General features: G+C 35.6%; 3 protein-coding genes across 6 annotated transcripts in view; 2 read left to right on the top strand and 1 right to left on the bottom strand.

Moving 5' to 3' along the window:
- Positions 1-2,195, top strand: part of LOC118737264 — a 30,040-nt gene extending 27,845 nt beyond the window's left edge. Inside the window, exons 13-14 of the mRNA XM_036467669.1 lie at positions 814-1,142; positions 1,207-2,195. Coding sequence (XP_036323562.1) covers positions 814-1,142; positions 1,207-1,384 — 507 coding nt within the window. The 3' untranslated portion in view covers positions 1,385-2,195. The remainder of the gene's footprint in view (positions 1-813; positions 1,143-1,206) is intronic.
- Positions 2,196-4,568: 2,373 nt separating this feature from the next.
- Positions 4,569-12,590, top strand: LOC118737282 (SURP and G-patch domain-containing protein 1). 4 transcript variants are annotated; one of them, XM_036467695.1, is made up of 9 exons: positions 4,570-4,873; positions 4,949-5,271; positions 5,336-5,584; positions 5,649-6,703; positions 7,445-7,589; positions 10,039-10,664; positions 10,731-11,289; positions 12,120-12,249; positions 12,311-12,590. In XM_036467695.1, the coding sequence occupies exons 2-9, from the start codon at positions 4,970-4,972 to the stop codon at positions 12,335-12,337; spliced, it is 3,093 nt and encodes a 1,030-aa protein (XP_036323588.1). In that variant the 5' UTR covers positions 4,570-4,873; positions 4,949-4,969; the 3' UTR covers positions 12,338-12,590. The 4 variants fall into 4 exon arrangements, with proteins under 4 accessions (XP_036323607.1, XP_036323588.1, XP_036323599.1 ...); XM_036467706.1 differs by having other exon boundaries at positions 7,454-7,589; positions 12,311-12,355; XM_036467703.1 differs by having other exon boundaries at positions 4,956-5,271; positions 12,311-12,355.
- An 8-nt stretch (positions 12,591-12,598) lies between these two features.
- LOC118737273 (bumetanide-sensitive sodium-(potassium)-chloride cotransporter) overlaps positions 12,599-15,697 on the bottom strand; it is a 27,209-nt gene continuing 24,110 nt past the window's right edge. The window contains exons 7-13 of the mRNA XM_036467681.1: positions 15,300-15,686; positions 14,850-15,197; positions 14,540-14,781; positions 14,032-14,453; positions 13,606-13,717; positions 12,986-13,259; positions 12,599-12,919 (exon numbers count right to left, since the gene is read on the bottom strand). Coding sequence (XP_036323574.1) covers positions 12,803-12,919; positions 12,986-13,259; positions 13,606-13,717; positions 14,032-14,453; positions 14,540-14,781; positions 14,850-15,197; positions 15,300-15,686 — 1,902 coding nt within the window. The 3' untranslated portion in view covers positions 12,599-12,802. The remainder of the gene's footprint in view (positions 12,920-12,985; positions 13,260-13,605; positions 13,718-14,031; positions 14,454-14,539; positions 14,782-14,849; positions 15,198-15,299; positions 15,687-15,697) is intronic.

The raw sequence follows: 15,697 nt of genomic DNA on the forward strand, positions 1-15,697 counted from the left end.
GTAAAACAAATTTTTGGTAAACGCTGTTTAAATAAAATATATATACATTCTTGATTTTTACCACTACTTTCGCTAAATTTTGCCCTATAACAGACCTTTCTATATAAAGTAATAACTTATGCTTTCTAAGTAATATAAATTTTTGTAGCATTAATTATGCAATTACCTTCAAAAAATGGAATTTAATGAAAATTTTTTTTTTTGTTTTTTAGAAAATTTGACTTAAAAATAAAAAAAAATCAGAAAAATTATGTACATCGACTGAAATATAAACTAATCATCTTTATTTTGACATCATTAGTTCTTTAATCGGTTATGTAGTTCATAAGACATTGATACTTTAAAATATCGAAAAATGTAACTTAACATCCTATATCTTCTTAATTTTTTACTTGAGCTAAATAATTTTGATAAGGTTGAAATCAGCATGAAGAGTTCTATCCAATTACATTTTTGGTTTGTCTATAGCTAAAAGGTCGGTATTCTACACTTTTTGTAAAAATTTAACATCACATTTGACATTAGTAATGAAAACGGAATATGAATCATCTGAAACCGAAACTTGACGGTAATGTGGGGGAAAACGGTTTTGCAAAAAATTGCTTTTACAACGTTTTTCTCGGCTCGGCTCAGTTGTTGATGATCTTGTAAGTTTCAGATGCAAAGTAAATGCGTTAATGAATCAAGTATTGAAATTTCTTAACCATAAGTATGTATGTACATATATACACATACAATTCGTGAAACAAATTCTCATACGAGAAACGCCGAAGATTCTAATATTTATGTATTTCTACCATATTTATATTTAAGGATCTTGACATCCGTTTAAAATGGCCGAATGACATATATGCAAATGGAGTACAAAAGATTGGTGGTCTTATTGTGAAAACAACAATATTCGGTTCTAAAATCATTGTAAATTTAGGATGCGGTATGAATTTGGACAACGAAAAGCCAACGACTTGCATCAATAGTATGATTAGAGAAAATAACACCACAAAGCGTACGAATATGCCGTTGATAAAATATGAGCAGTTCGTTGCAATGACATTTAATGAGATTGAAAGGCTTCTGGAGGTTGTACAATCTGGCGATTTTGAATATTTTTATGAGCTATACTATACACAGTGGTTGCACGAGTAAGCTTAGATTTATATAGAAATAGTTTTGTTATTAATACTAATGATTTTATTTTATATCTAGCTTACAAAAAGTAAAGATATGCGACAAAGCTGGAAATAAAGAGGAGGCGACTGTCATTGGTATTGATGATGTTGGCTTTCTAAGGGTTAGATCCGCTGATGGTGTAATACAAACTGTACAACCAGATGGTAATAGTTTTGATATGCTTCAAGGTTTGATAATACCCAAATTCAATTAAATATGGTAATAGCTAAATTTTATCGAAAAATATTCGTGCTTCATGGAATCCGTTTTGATTATGTTTGTATTAAAAGTGCATTTAAAATTTACCTAATCTCCAATGTAAGTTTTGATAGTCCAAAGTATATAATTAGATGATAGATAAAAGGCAGATGTAGTGACACGTTAGAATGTTCAAACAGAAACAATACTCATAAAGGCAATTCTGAACTATATAATGATATTTAAATCTATACACTATACTATGTATAAATGCTGATCTTAAATAAATTTATAGTTAGACTACGATTACTGAAATATACTTCGGCAAATATAGCACGCAGCCTCCTTCTTTGTAATATTTAAATCTATTTTTTATTGAAAGCAATTAATAATAGCATCACAGCCTAAAAATGTAATGTTTTCAAAAGGATAAAAATAAATTATGAATAGAAGATTATTTAACAAAATAACTTTTAGTAATTCTCAGTAGTTATGGATTTACTAATATCGGTTGTCATTGATAGTCTAATTAGATATATGTAAATGTGTTTATTCTACTGATTTGGTAATTTTATTGTTAAAATATATGCAAAAATTCATATTACAATCTATTATATGCATATGCTCGTTGTCCTATATACTCATGAAAAGTTTAACTATTAAAAATAAAATTACGAACTAAAAACAAAAAAAAAATTGTTTTACTAGCATTCAACCTCTGTGGCTGAGTGATTAGAGGCGCGTACAACCACTCCGTAGGATCTGGGTTCGATCCATGGTCCGGGTAACATATAAGAGAGAAGGTATTTTGTCATGAAAAGGCTTCTCACAAAAAAACTTTTCCCGCTCGGAGCCGGCGTATAACTCTGGGTCCCTCCATTTGTGTAACAACATCAAGCCGCACACCACAAATTGGAGGAAAAGCTCGGCCAAAAACAAGCAAATCTGTAACCGCCAAATGTTATTAAACCTTTACATCTGTAAATAAAAGTAGTTTGGAACCATGGTCAAATTATAAACAGGTGCAGTAATAAAACAGTTTTCTCGCTTTATTTTCCTGACAGTCGGCTGTCTTATTTAAATTTTTAATAGCAAATTTTCAAATAAGATAGTGTCAAATCTGTTTTCTCGCTCTAATTACTATAGGTGGTATAATTTCACCATGGTTTGGGACTACTTTTACCGCGATGCGCAGACCGTCTGTGTAAATTCCAAAAATTTAGATTTTGATCACCGAAGCGCAGACCGAGTGCGTTGTATAGGGTCAAAATTGGTCATACTTGATTAGTTTTAATGGAGTGTAGAAGAAGTGCGAATAGTGTTTTATGAGCATCGCGGTGAAAGTAGTTGCAATGCGCATACATAAGGTGCATTCGTAAACGTCAAAATACAAAGCATCAGTCTCTTCTATTTCTAAACCTCAGCAGATTGTAGTGCCAAATGTGTGCAACCACGGTGAGATGCTAATTTTCAACTTGGTTGTGCGAGTTAGACTTTTCTTTGTAGTGCGGTTTAGAAATAATAAAATAATGTAAAAAAATATTTTTTAAAAACAGACTTTTATTTAACATGTACAATCAAAGGAATAAAATAAAGTAGTGTAACAAAAGATTTTTTAGCAAAAAATTTTGTCAAAACTGCACTAAAATGAATAAAATAAAATAAGTTAAGGTCTCGTTAAAGTTACTAAAAGCCATTTACCGAAAGGAGTTATTCAAACTCCAATGAAAATGACTAACAATTTATACTAATTTACTTCGTTTTTAAAAAAGTTTGTAGCGCGAATAGCAAACCGGCATTTAAATATCTGCATACATACATATACATACCTAACCAATTATGCATGTACGCTGAATTCGCCGACAAGCTTTTTTAAAAACGAAGTAAATTAGTACCAATTGTTAGTAATTTTCAATAGAGTTTGAATAACTCCTTTCACTAAATGGCTTTTAGTATCTTTAACGAGACCTTAACTGATTTTATTTTATTCATTTTAATGCAGTTTTGACAAAAATTTCTCGCTAAAAAATCTTTTTTTACACTACTTTATTTTATTCCTTTGATTGCACATGTTAAATAAAAGCTTGTTTATAAAAAATATTTTTTTCATTATTTTATTTTCTAATTTTTAGTTCATTTATAAAAGCGTTGTATATTAAAAAGTGTTATTTTATTTTATGTACAAAATTTTGCAATAGATATTAAAATAATTTAACTTGCAATGAAAGAGAACAGAAGATTATACAAGCAAAATGTTGGTTGCTTATGTTTTGTATAAACATACATATATACATAAATATAGAAGCAGTTAATTTAATTTAAAGAAGTGGCGTGTCGCCCATTTCCGCTGTATCGTATGTAAATGGTGCATATATTTAAGCGCAATATTTAACTTCTTCTGGCGGGGCGACATGTGGAGTCTTCTAATTGTATCTCCTTGATATGATGCCTGCAGCGAGGTTCTTATCTAGACTAGGTTGATATCTAGAATTTGCCACAAATAGCTTCGCTACACTACCGCCGGCAGCTTTAACAATTTCATAGTGGTTTTACGTTCTTTGGCAAATTACGCTCTGTTAGCCATAAATGTTACTATTTTTTGACCGCCTTTGAATCAAGACCCCTGGACCATATAGGGAATTTATTTATATTTTAAATTGCATTGTCATCGTGACTGGAACTATGCTGAAAATTTCAAGTCTCTAACTTGTCGGGAAGTTAGTTTAAAATCGATTGGAAATTTCCGCGATTTCCGCGGTATGACCAAGTCAAATAAAAGCTTATAAAAATTACTGATGCTTTGTATTTTGACGTTTTTGAATGCACCCACTAATGATTGTCAATAATTTTATTTTTTATTTTATTTTGTTAAAGTTACCTTTACCTTATTTTCGTTTCTTCTATTGTATTTAAAATTATTAGTTATTTTGAACTGGTGGAGTTTAATTTCATTAAAAAAAGTCCACAACCTTAATTACAATTAAAAAATTTAAGTAATAATTGAATGAATAAAAAAAATTTAGGTAAAAATTGAATGAATTAATAATTTAATTAAAACTAAATCCTAATGAACGTTGCCGTCTGTCTACGCTATTAGGCAGGAATTCAGAATATATTTTGTCCCCTTTTTTAAAAATCTAGCGAATCAAAAGAGTAAGCATCACTGGCTTTTTGCAAAATGTCATTTAGAAGTTTCTTTCGTCTGTTCTTTCTTTTATTCTCTCGTCGTAGAAAGTAAAAAACTGCATTTTCGCGTGGAGTGAAAATCTGAATTCCTGGAAAATTAGCGAAAAAAAGTTAATCGAAGCATAGTTAACTTATTTATTAATTTGTCGGCTCTATAAAAAAAACAAACATCTGTTGTTGAAGAAGCGAAAATTTAATGTGATTTTATATAAGCTTGCACTTGCGTGTGTATAATGCTTCCATATATGTACATACCTGCGTAGCATATGGACGTTCCTTCAAATATATTAATATCGGCATTGTAAAAGCAAGTACATAGGTAAAGTCTATGCGTACATATTTCTTATATGCCACTTGATATGGGATTATAAGGTAAATCATTAAATCATTGAAGCAAATAGAAAGAACATCCAAGATGGCGCAACGCAACAATGCACGTATCGATCGCTTTGCTCAGATGTCGAAGCAGGAGGAAATAATTGCCAAGAAACGTCAAGAAATTTTAGAAAAGCAAAGGACAGCTCAGCTGGCCAAAGCTGTGGCAGCGGCGCAGACTTTAGCTGCAAAAATGAAAGCAGGCACTGAGGACGTAGTAAAATCTAAAGAGATATGTGACGTAAGCAAGGACGTTAAAATTTGTGCTACCACGCCTTCAGCAGATGCGCCGGTGATTGAACCTACGCCAAAAGAAATTGCAATATCTTCCACTGAAAAAAGGTTTATTTAACATATTTTCAAACTAAATATGTCCTTAAATAATCAATATAAAATCTTTTTACAGTAACGATTCCTTAGTAAAAAGCAAGAAAGATGAGTCCTCAGAGTCTGCAACTGCAAAAACATTAAACAGCTTTACGGGTAAAACTGGCAAAATTTCATTTGGTGTTAAACGCCTACAACCGCAAGTGCCGGTTGCTGACCTACCTCCTCCCAAAGTGGTCAACTCATTTTGCAATGATGGTTCATTTTTGGAGAATTTTAAGAAAATACTGGAAAAACATGAACCCAAACCACCACAAGTCGTACCAGCGTAAATAACTTTATAAATACTAACCGCTGTAGGTGCAACTAATATTTATATATTTATATTCTAGACCCGAATCAAACGCAGACACTTCACCATCAGACAAAATGGCTGCAACGCAACCTATCGACACTAATGCAACAGAGAAAAATAAGCATGCAGGTGCGTCTGTTCAAACTTTGCAAAACCAGAATCAAGTTCCACAAACGTCAATGGTGCCTTCACAACATCAAGCTATTCCACAACCAGGCATGCAGCAACAAATTCAGCAGACGATTATTCCGCCGATGTCTCAAGCACCATTACAACATCATCACCATCACCTTCAACCGGTGCCACCCCCGCCACAACAGCAGCATGGCCGTTCTTTGCATCAACCACTGCAAACACTTGCACCTATGCAACCACAGCCACAAGCTTCATTGCAGCCTCACGGCTCGCAGACAAACCTGCAACCGCCACCAACACAACCACAATTTTTATTTAATCATCCTCCTCAACCGCCACCGGTACCTCCTCCACACCCCATGTCGGCAGCATTTTTCGCGGCAGCACCACCGCCTCCTCCACCTCCTCAGTTACCCATGACTTTGACTTTGGGACCACTATACATGATTCCTGCACCAGAGCCTTTGCAGTTGAATACTATACCAGCACCGAAAGAATTCGATTTGAATGCCATACCCAATCCGCGAATGAATGTTGAGGCGATTCAAATGCCTCACGGAGTACAACAGCCTCATCAGCAAGCTTTACAAGCACAACAAGTACATCAATCACAGCAACCGCAATCGCAACAATCTGAACGAATCTTACAGATTCAATCGCAACAACCGCCACAGCAGCTGCAAAATACTTTGGGTGAGCATATATCTCCACCGCCGCCACCACCACAAATGCAACAACAATTGCAACAACAACAACAACAACAACAACAGCCACAGCAAAGTCTACTTCCACCTCAGACACATCATGCACAACTGCTACCATCACACAATCAACAACTACAACAACAAGAACAGCAGCAGTTGCAACAGGTAACTCCGCCGCCACCACCGCCACCGCAGCAGCAGCAGCAGCAGCAGCAACCAATTGAAAACCAAGGCAGTCCTCCACAAATGTCAGGTGTGTATTAAAGCACAATTGTCAAATAAAATTGGGCAACAAGTGCGCCAATTAGTTTATGTATGAAAGCCTCCCCCCGAAAGTGTAATCATGGCCGCTTTCGTTTCGCCTTGGCGAGTGGCGAATCGAACAGGCGACTCGCTTAAGTGAATAACGTATGTAATTAGCGTTAAAGCATTAGTAAATGTACAGCACTGTTGAAATCTTTTAATTCTTTTGTTGGCAGTTGAAAAAATACGCTATCATTACAAGCGTGCAAACAAAAGCTAGGAAGCATGATTCAAAAATTTACTGCGAAGCAGAAATATACTTATATTTCATTCATAAGTGCAATTTTTCTTTGTGAGTATAATGCTTTTAAAACAAATTTTTAAGCGAGTTGAATATAATTTAATTTTTCCATAAGCGATAGAGCCGACTTCAAGCGAAAAGAGAAGTGGTTTACATATGTAAAATTTCGCTTCCATGCTTGCAGACATTTTATAATAGCCAGTTTTACGACTTCGTTTTCTGCTCTTTTGAAATGTACGAATGGTTGGAATGACTGGAACCACTTCTCCATGCGCTTTCATTAATTTCACTTATTTCCACCTTTTGCCTAACTTTTCCAAAGTATTATATTGCATACTTACATATATACATACATACACTTGGTTAATTTTTGTCCGCGTGCCTTCCTGAACATACATAAATTTTTTGGTACCTTCTACGCAAAGCTTGATTTTAAAGGATTTTATGTAGTTTTTTCAGACAACAATGACCACAGTTGCTCGCGCGTACAATTACCAACTACTGTTGAACACTTAATCGATTTGGTTGCCGAAAATGGTGATGGTTATGAAGATAAAATACGTGCGCATAAAAACGATTTGCACTCGACAATGTGGTAAATTTTGTTTTTTTGCAAACACATGTACATACAATGTATTATTCTGTTTCTTCTGCTTGCGGTACACAATTGAAAAGAAGAAGAGGAAGAAAATAAAAAAAAGTAGAACCGAAAGAGGTACATTATAGCTATGTCAAATTAAAGCTCGAGTCAAGTTTAGTAGAAGATATAGACATACATACATATCCACGTAGCAGATGAGTACAGAAGAAGGTAGCGGCGCAGCAATGACCTACAATAGAGGCTTGAAAAACAGAACACAATAAAAGTTTGTTTTGACGCTACTTATTTATTTGATTTGACTACAAGTTCGTATAAAATCAATAGACCCATTCTCGAATCGATTTGTGTGGTATTTACGTTTCTCTATTGATGAGGGCAGGCTGGCTTATAATTTATTGAATGCATACTTTTCATTATATTAAGCAAATAAAATTAATCAGTTCCTGAACATACATAGCTTAAACCAGAGATCGCAAATAATAGTTATAGCCTGCAACAATGATTGCAACGTTAATCTGATTAAACAAAATGATTAAATTGTTTCTCGGGAATTAACTTTAACATATCTACAGTAAATAGATTAGGCGCATTTTCGATAACAACACCGCCGAAAACTGCAAATTGTTTTCAAACAAATGTGGTGGTAGATGTAGCCGAGTGGTTAGAGGTGTGTACTACGGCACAGTAGGACCTGGGTAACTTCCAAAAATTGCTGAAACTCTTTATTTTAATTTAACTTAGTTTACTTTGTTTTATTTTAAGTTAATTTAATTTTTTTTTAAGATTAATTTTATTAAAAGATATTAGATATTATGTAGTTTAAAAAATAAAAGAAGGATTGAAGAAAAAAAGAAATACATAAATCAAATATATCTGCCCTATTGAGACCGAATACACGGCCATAAGGAAACAAAATTTTCGTGCTCTTCGATTAATCCGAACACAGTCACAGTTTAAATCTAAGTTTTAAATTTTATTACGCGAATACTTGAAAGTGGTAACTGTTATTTGCGTTCTCTAGCCTTTTCTATTAGTAATTACGATTTTATTTTGAAAAGCAATATGCGAAGAAAGCATTAAAATTTTTATTTATCGTTAGTGGATTTTAAATTCGGTACAATCAATGTCATTAGGCCGTACAAAGTGTGGCTCTGAGGAGTTTTTTTTTAAATCTAGAGCGATAGTAGCCAACGGGTTTAAGTTTATAATTAGTCAGGGACGGAAAATAATCACTATTTATTAAATTTGAACCAAAAAAATCAACAAGTTGTAATCGTCGTAAAATAATTTTAACTACACTCACATATTTGTGTTCGTACGTCCCACTGTAATTTACAATGATTTTTATTTTTAGAGTTTAACCAATAAAGATTAAAAATAATAATTAATATTTCAGTTTTAATTTTTCGCTCGAAGATAATTATTATTACGTGATTTTTTTCGATCTCAAATAATGATTATTTTATGATTTTTATTTTGTCGCTCAGGGATAACAATTATTATTGAGTTTTATTTGTTTCACTTAATAATGATAGTTCAAAAAACTCAAAAGCTATACCAGCATGATTTCTTTTTTTTTAATAAAAGAAATAAGTCCCAAAATTTTCAGGTCAAAGTTTCACTAAGTTGTGACTGTATAGCCTTTTCAATTTTATAAATAATCATTACTTTTAAGTGGAAACAAAAAATTTAATAAATAATTATTATCTCAGAGCGAAAAAATGAAAATCATAAAATAGTCATTATTTGTGATCGAAAAAATAAAAATCAAATAATATTCATTCCATTGAGCGAAAAAAAATATCAATAATAATAATAATTATTTTTGAGCGAAAAAATATAAATCATTAAATAATGATTAAAATTATTTTACTCTAACGATTACCGTCTCAGTAATTAGTAGCTGTGTAGCATTAATGCCGAAGTTGTAACAAGCTTCAATTTCATTTTATTTGATCGATTTTGAGATGTTAGAAAAAATTACCTAAATGACTTTGGACAGTTTCAAAATGCCTGACACTGAATTTGAGCACATTTGTAATGCAAAACGAATTTACCACAACCTCGCTACGTTGGATGGAACATAAAAAAACAGCAGAAACCAGCAGGGATATTTCAGCAGAAATCAGCAATAAGTCAATGTGCATAGGATTTACTATAATTAAGTGTCATGGGCCAACGCTATGTATGCTACAGCCAATAGTATTCGAAATTGACAATTATGGATTTAAAGCGTTGGAAAAAGTTATGTACGCCAAGGAGCAAAGAAACGAAGAAACATTTGAAAGAAAAAAAAAAAAAACTAACTGAAGCACACACCAAAAATAAGTAAAATGTTACCGCCTTACCGTCAGCGTTACCGTTAATATACAAAAAAAATTTAATTTTCTTCGCTTACTTTATATTTGTTTTTATTACCGACTTTATTAAAATTTTAATTTAGGTTTCTCTTTGAACAAAATGGTGAGCAATACCACTCTTACCGCCAACAATTGAATGAGCATCGCTATTGCCAATTGCATCGGGAGCAGGAAAACGCTCAGCAAGAATTGCAACAATCGCCATCACAGCAGCAAGAGGCTGAAGGAGAACCGTTGGACCGCTCCGACAATCACGATTCACTAGAAATGGATGAGGAATCCAGTGAAAGTGGAGGTCCGCATGAGCATCAACAGGAAGCGCGTTACCTTTATCACCAACAGCAACGTCAGCAGCAACAGCAACAGCAACAACAACAGCAACAACAACAGCGGCATGAGCAATTATCACCACAAGAAATGAATCAACATGACTTTGCAGACAAGTATGATCCCGAGTCTGCCATAAGCGGCGATGTAGACTCGGACGATGAATATATGCGAGGCATGCTAGATCGCAATCGTGATAATTTGAAGCGTCGCATTGAGTGCCGCAATGAGTTAAGCGAAGAAGAGCGCCAGGAGCGGGAAGCCGAAGAGGAGCTGGAGGAGCTTCGACGACAGGAGCGTAAGAAGCAGCGGAAAAGCCGCTGGGGTGAGAAGGTGGAGGCCTCCACTAGTGCAGCAGGGGCCACGGCAAGTGCGGTGTCAAGTGAGTGCAATTATAAAATGTAAGGTTTCTGTCAATTTTTTCTTTTTTACTTACTTTTCGTTGTAGATGTGCCAACCTCATTTGCGAATCAAAACAAACCCATGCTTTCGGCCATAACGCGTAATGATCCAGCTTTGTTGCAATATGCACGAATGAACTATGGTTCCACAAATCTAAATGAGGAGGACTGGAAAAAATGCGAAGAGCATTATAAAGTGAATTTACTCTATCAGGATATGATGCGAAAGCGACAGGAAATCGATCGACTAGCACGTAGTGGCAAATTTAAATACGAGTACGATTCTGATGAAGACGTCGACGGTGGTACTTGGGAGCACAAACTGCGTTGCGCTGAGATGGAAGCAACCCAACTCTGGGCCACAGCTTTGACTAAACAAAGCGAGGGTAAACATCATATTGGTGACTTTTTGCCTCCCGAAGAACTGAAAAAGTTCATGGAACAGTATGAAGCCAAAAAGAATAATCGTCAACCGGATTTGAGTGACTACAAGGAGTACAAGCTGAAAGAGGATAATATCGGGTTTCAAATGTTGCAGAAGTTAGGCTGGAAAGAGGGACAGGGCTTGGGTACCGATGGCGCCGGTATTGTGGATCCAGTAAATAAGTGAGTACAGGAAGTATAAACACATTAATAATATTGATTGTTAATAAGTAAAGAGCAGGGTATTAATAAGGTAGAGATAACTTCACATGTTTAGTCTTTGAAAAAAAAAAACACCCGAGGATTTCCAGAACCACAATACGCGGTTTTGTATTTTAAACGACGATATGTATATAAAGATCGAAGACTAATCGATGATACATTTTCCGCTTTGTTCAATGACCTTTCGCCATCTTTCGGTAAACATCATAATTCCACGTTTGCACAAGGACCTGCCCTTATTGGCGGGAGACCGCACATAGTATTCATTTGTGCCGTACTTAATGAAAAATTATTCCACATAAAAGGTTTTAAAGTGCCGAAAAAAGTGGCAGTCTGGCTGTGGCAACATTTGCCATCACAGCTTGAATAATATTTTATGGAACGCCAAAATGTGTATATGGTCTTGCGTTTTAGCAATAGAACACAGCTGTTTTACGATTGACATTTCTGGGTAAAAGACTATTTCAAACCGATTGCCAAGAGCACACCTTGACAGGAGCTCCAAAATCACAACCATTCAATCACGCTGACAGCATAATATTCTTTTGCTGGAGTTATGCTTTTGAAGTCGTTTGAGGCGAACCATCACGTCGGAACCTAAACCGTTTGCATTCCACATGGTTGTAAATAACTCGGACTTCTTATTACCAGTTATGATTCTTTAAAAAAATATTTCTTCCCATTTTAGCAGCATATCGCAAATATGGTAGAAAAGAGAAGTTTTAACTATTTTTTTTTAAATACTCGTATATAAGTATACAATGCATAAACCCATTACATTAATTTCACAGAGCACCACAGCGAGACGGTAATCAGGGTTTGGGTGTGGCCAGTGCTGCTACGCCAGAGGAGTGCGACAATGAGTATGATGCCTATCGCAAACGTATGATGTTGGCCTATCGCTTTCGTCCTAATCCATTGGTAAAAGTTTGATCTTATACTGCGATAAGCTTTTATTATTATTTTATAATTTCATAAACAGAATAATCCACGGCGCGCCTACTACTAAACTTTGAAAGCGTCTACAGAAAATGATGTCACGCCAAACGAAAGAGACTTCGGAAATTCCAAAATCTTTACCCGAAGAAATTCTATGTCATTTAAAGCTTTTAAATATACTGTATTTATGTCAAATATCCATTACATAATTCCCCTTGAACGTTATTTAATCAAAAAATAAGTTTACATCAAATCATAAAAGTGTTACACTATCTAATAAACCTTTAAATAAATGAACTGATAAAGCGAGGAATTAAAACAAATAGACATGTTTTTTTTTATTTATTTTCGTCGTAAAATTTTAATAATTTCGTTCCTTTTCTGTTTTTCATCAAACGGCTGAGCTTAACAAATTACATACAAACTAATAATACTACAAGCAAGAATTTAAACTACAATTCATTATTTTGTTTTTTTTGCGTTTTGTAGTAAAAATGCATTGGTGGTTGTTGTGTATACCCTGTACTCCCTGCAACTACGAGTAGAAGGTTAAAACTGGCGTTTGATTACCACGCGCCAGGACTACGGGGCAATTAATATCGGCTGTAAGCATCTCCAACCAAGACATATACAACGCCGCCGAAATTGCTTCCTGTGAATAAAATTAGAGAGGAATGTTAAGAAAAAGTGAAAATATTAAGTTTCCGTTTACACATACTCTTCGCGGCATTGGCAGAGACATAACAACGAGTGTCGCCTTCGATGAGTGTTCTACAACGAGCTCGTGAATGCGCAGCTGGCGGTGCGTCTTCTCTTCCAATGAGTGAAGCTCCTCTTCGAGATGACGCATCTCATTGGCAGAATTGTGGCAATAGTTTTGTATAAGTTGTCTGTGCTTAAACAGCGTATCCACGCGCGGTTTCGTAGACAGGCCCTTGAGCATTATAAGCTCGGAAAATTTAATACGGAATTTCTTTAACAAATTGGCCATGCTGTGGAAAGAGAAGTTAAAAAAAAGAGTACGCGTGAATAATTATGTTCACAATTTACTCACTTTAATTTTTAACCGACTTCAAAAAAAGGAAAGGAATTCGTCGGAATATTTTTTTTTTTATGTATGTTACCTCATACCATTGGACTACGTTAACCGATGGATTTAATTCTTTTTATAAAGGAAATTTTGATACCTCAGAGGTGTTCCCATACTAATTTAATTTAGATCCGATCATTGGATCATGAAGAAAAGAACGGCAATCTTCAATTTGTATATGAGAATTGAAGTCGGTGTTGTTTTTCGCTTACAAATTACTCATATTTTTTCAATTAGTGTTTACTCACTTTTTCTCCTCCATTTCCTCATCTTTTCCATGACTCAACGCGAATACGCGCAGCTTACAATTTTGGTAATTTGAACGCAGTGAAAGTATATATGGCAGTAACATGGTCAAACCTTTTGACGAGTGAAATAAATGAAGAAAAAAAATTACCTCAGGACGACAGAGAAATATGTATGTATGTACATATGTATAATATGGCTGGGACCATTCGGATATTCGTGTATACGAATAATCCTTTCTATTTTATTGTTACTAAAAGTTAATCGAATATCCGGATATCTATAAACTATTCGGATATGCGGATATTTGGATTTTTTATTCAGATATTCGAACATCCTGATTATACTGATAATTAAAAAAAAAAAATCCGAATAGAACTCCCAGCCCAAATGTATGTATATGTATTAGGCGGGTTGGCGCCACTTACCGCCGTCATCATAAAGCCAGAAAACGTCAACTGTACCCTTCGGTTGTTTGCGTAGGAATACCGTCACTGCGTCGAGCACATCCTTTGGCACTTCGGAACCACTTTTCGTTAGGTATTTGATACCGTCACCTTGACTTACGGTATATTTACGGGAACTTGTCATATTGGGCATCGATGGCGTATGCGAAACCATAAACGATGAATTGGTGGTGCTATCAATGCCTGCCAGATTCAAATTAGAGTCCACATGCAGCAACTCTGAAGCAGCATTTGCACTTGGCACTAGCGCATTAGTGTAACCTAATTCGTTGGCGTTGTGTACATGTCTACCATTGCTCGGAATTTCCGGATTGAGTTCGGAAAATTCCAAACCATTCGGTAGACGTAGGATGACGACACCCATGCGTTGCGAAAAAGCATTGCTGGAGGGTAAAAATATCGTTTTGTTGGATAAATACATATGGATACGAGTGGCATATGTACGTACATATGTATAAAAAATACTTACTACAAAATATTGAAATAGCTCTCGACAGATTGTCGCCTGCACTGAGCCCAGTCGGTTTTATAGCCCATCAATACAATGTTGGGCGTCAATTTGCCGAAGCCGGTCGATTTTAAGAGTGCATTGACACCCTCCTCCATGGATAAACCATCAATAACATTGTAGAAAGCCTTAATTTTGCGTGCGTCTAAATACTTCTGACCATCCTTTATGATACTCAAGCGGTTCTTATAACCCATACTCATCTAAGATCGAAGCTAAAAGTTACAAGCGATTCTCGACTGCACTGGAAATTCAATTCCAATGGACTTACCGGTACAACATTTCCTATGAACATAAGCGAATTGTGTCTGGTCAGCATATTGCCGAAATCGATTAGCGGCGGGCGACTGCTTGGATCACCGCTGAGCACCAAAATTTGCGGATGGTAGTTCTTGACATGATCGGAAACATTTTGCAGCCGATGCACCGCAGTAAGTGTGGCCTTATACTGTTGCTCTTGTGTTGAGGAGCCCCAGTTAGCTTCGGGCTTCCGATACATAACGATCAGATAGAGAGCAAATATTATGACCAATGTGATGAGCGATGATATCCAATCGATCAAAAACATAATGGCTATGCAAAGTATAAAGCCGAATAAACTTAACCATGTGTTGTAATACTGGAATAAGAATAAGGAGGAGTCGAGGAAGCACCGCAGCGCGGAGATTTCCATCCATAAGTTAGACAAGAGCTAATCACGTCGAGGAGTGCTTTGACTTACCTTAAATGTTGGACGCCAGCCGAGCGGTTTCACGAACGACGCATGGAACGTACAGAAATTGATTAGGGCATAGGAAGCCAAATAGAAATTGGAAATGAGTGGCGCAATAACGTTCAGTTCACCAATCAGTAAGAATCCAGCCGATATGATGAAGGTCAGCACGTAGCCGCGATAGGGTTCACCATGCTTACCATAGGGTTTGGAGAAGAAAATCAGCCCGGGGTAAATGCGATCAATGCCCAAAGCTTGTACAAGACGTGGTACTGAAAGGATGTTAGTGAGTGCAGTACTTAGTGTGGCAGCGAAACAGCCGGCATAGATGAGAGGACCCCACACAGACATCAGTTGCATAACGGAGTAGGAATTGTGGAGGCCGTAGTTGCAGGTCTGTAAATATT

Source organism: Rhagoletis pomonella, unplaced genomic scaffold (assembly GCF_013731165.1).
Source record: "Rhagoletis pomonella isolate Grant_MI unplaced genomic scaffold, Rhpom_1.0 Rhpom_scaffold_00001, whole genome shotgun sequence".
In the NCBI taxonomy this organism is placed as follows: domain Eukaryota; kingdom Metazoa; phylum Arthropoda; class Insecta; order Diptera; family Tephritidae; genus Rhagoletis; species Rhagoletis pomonella.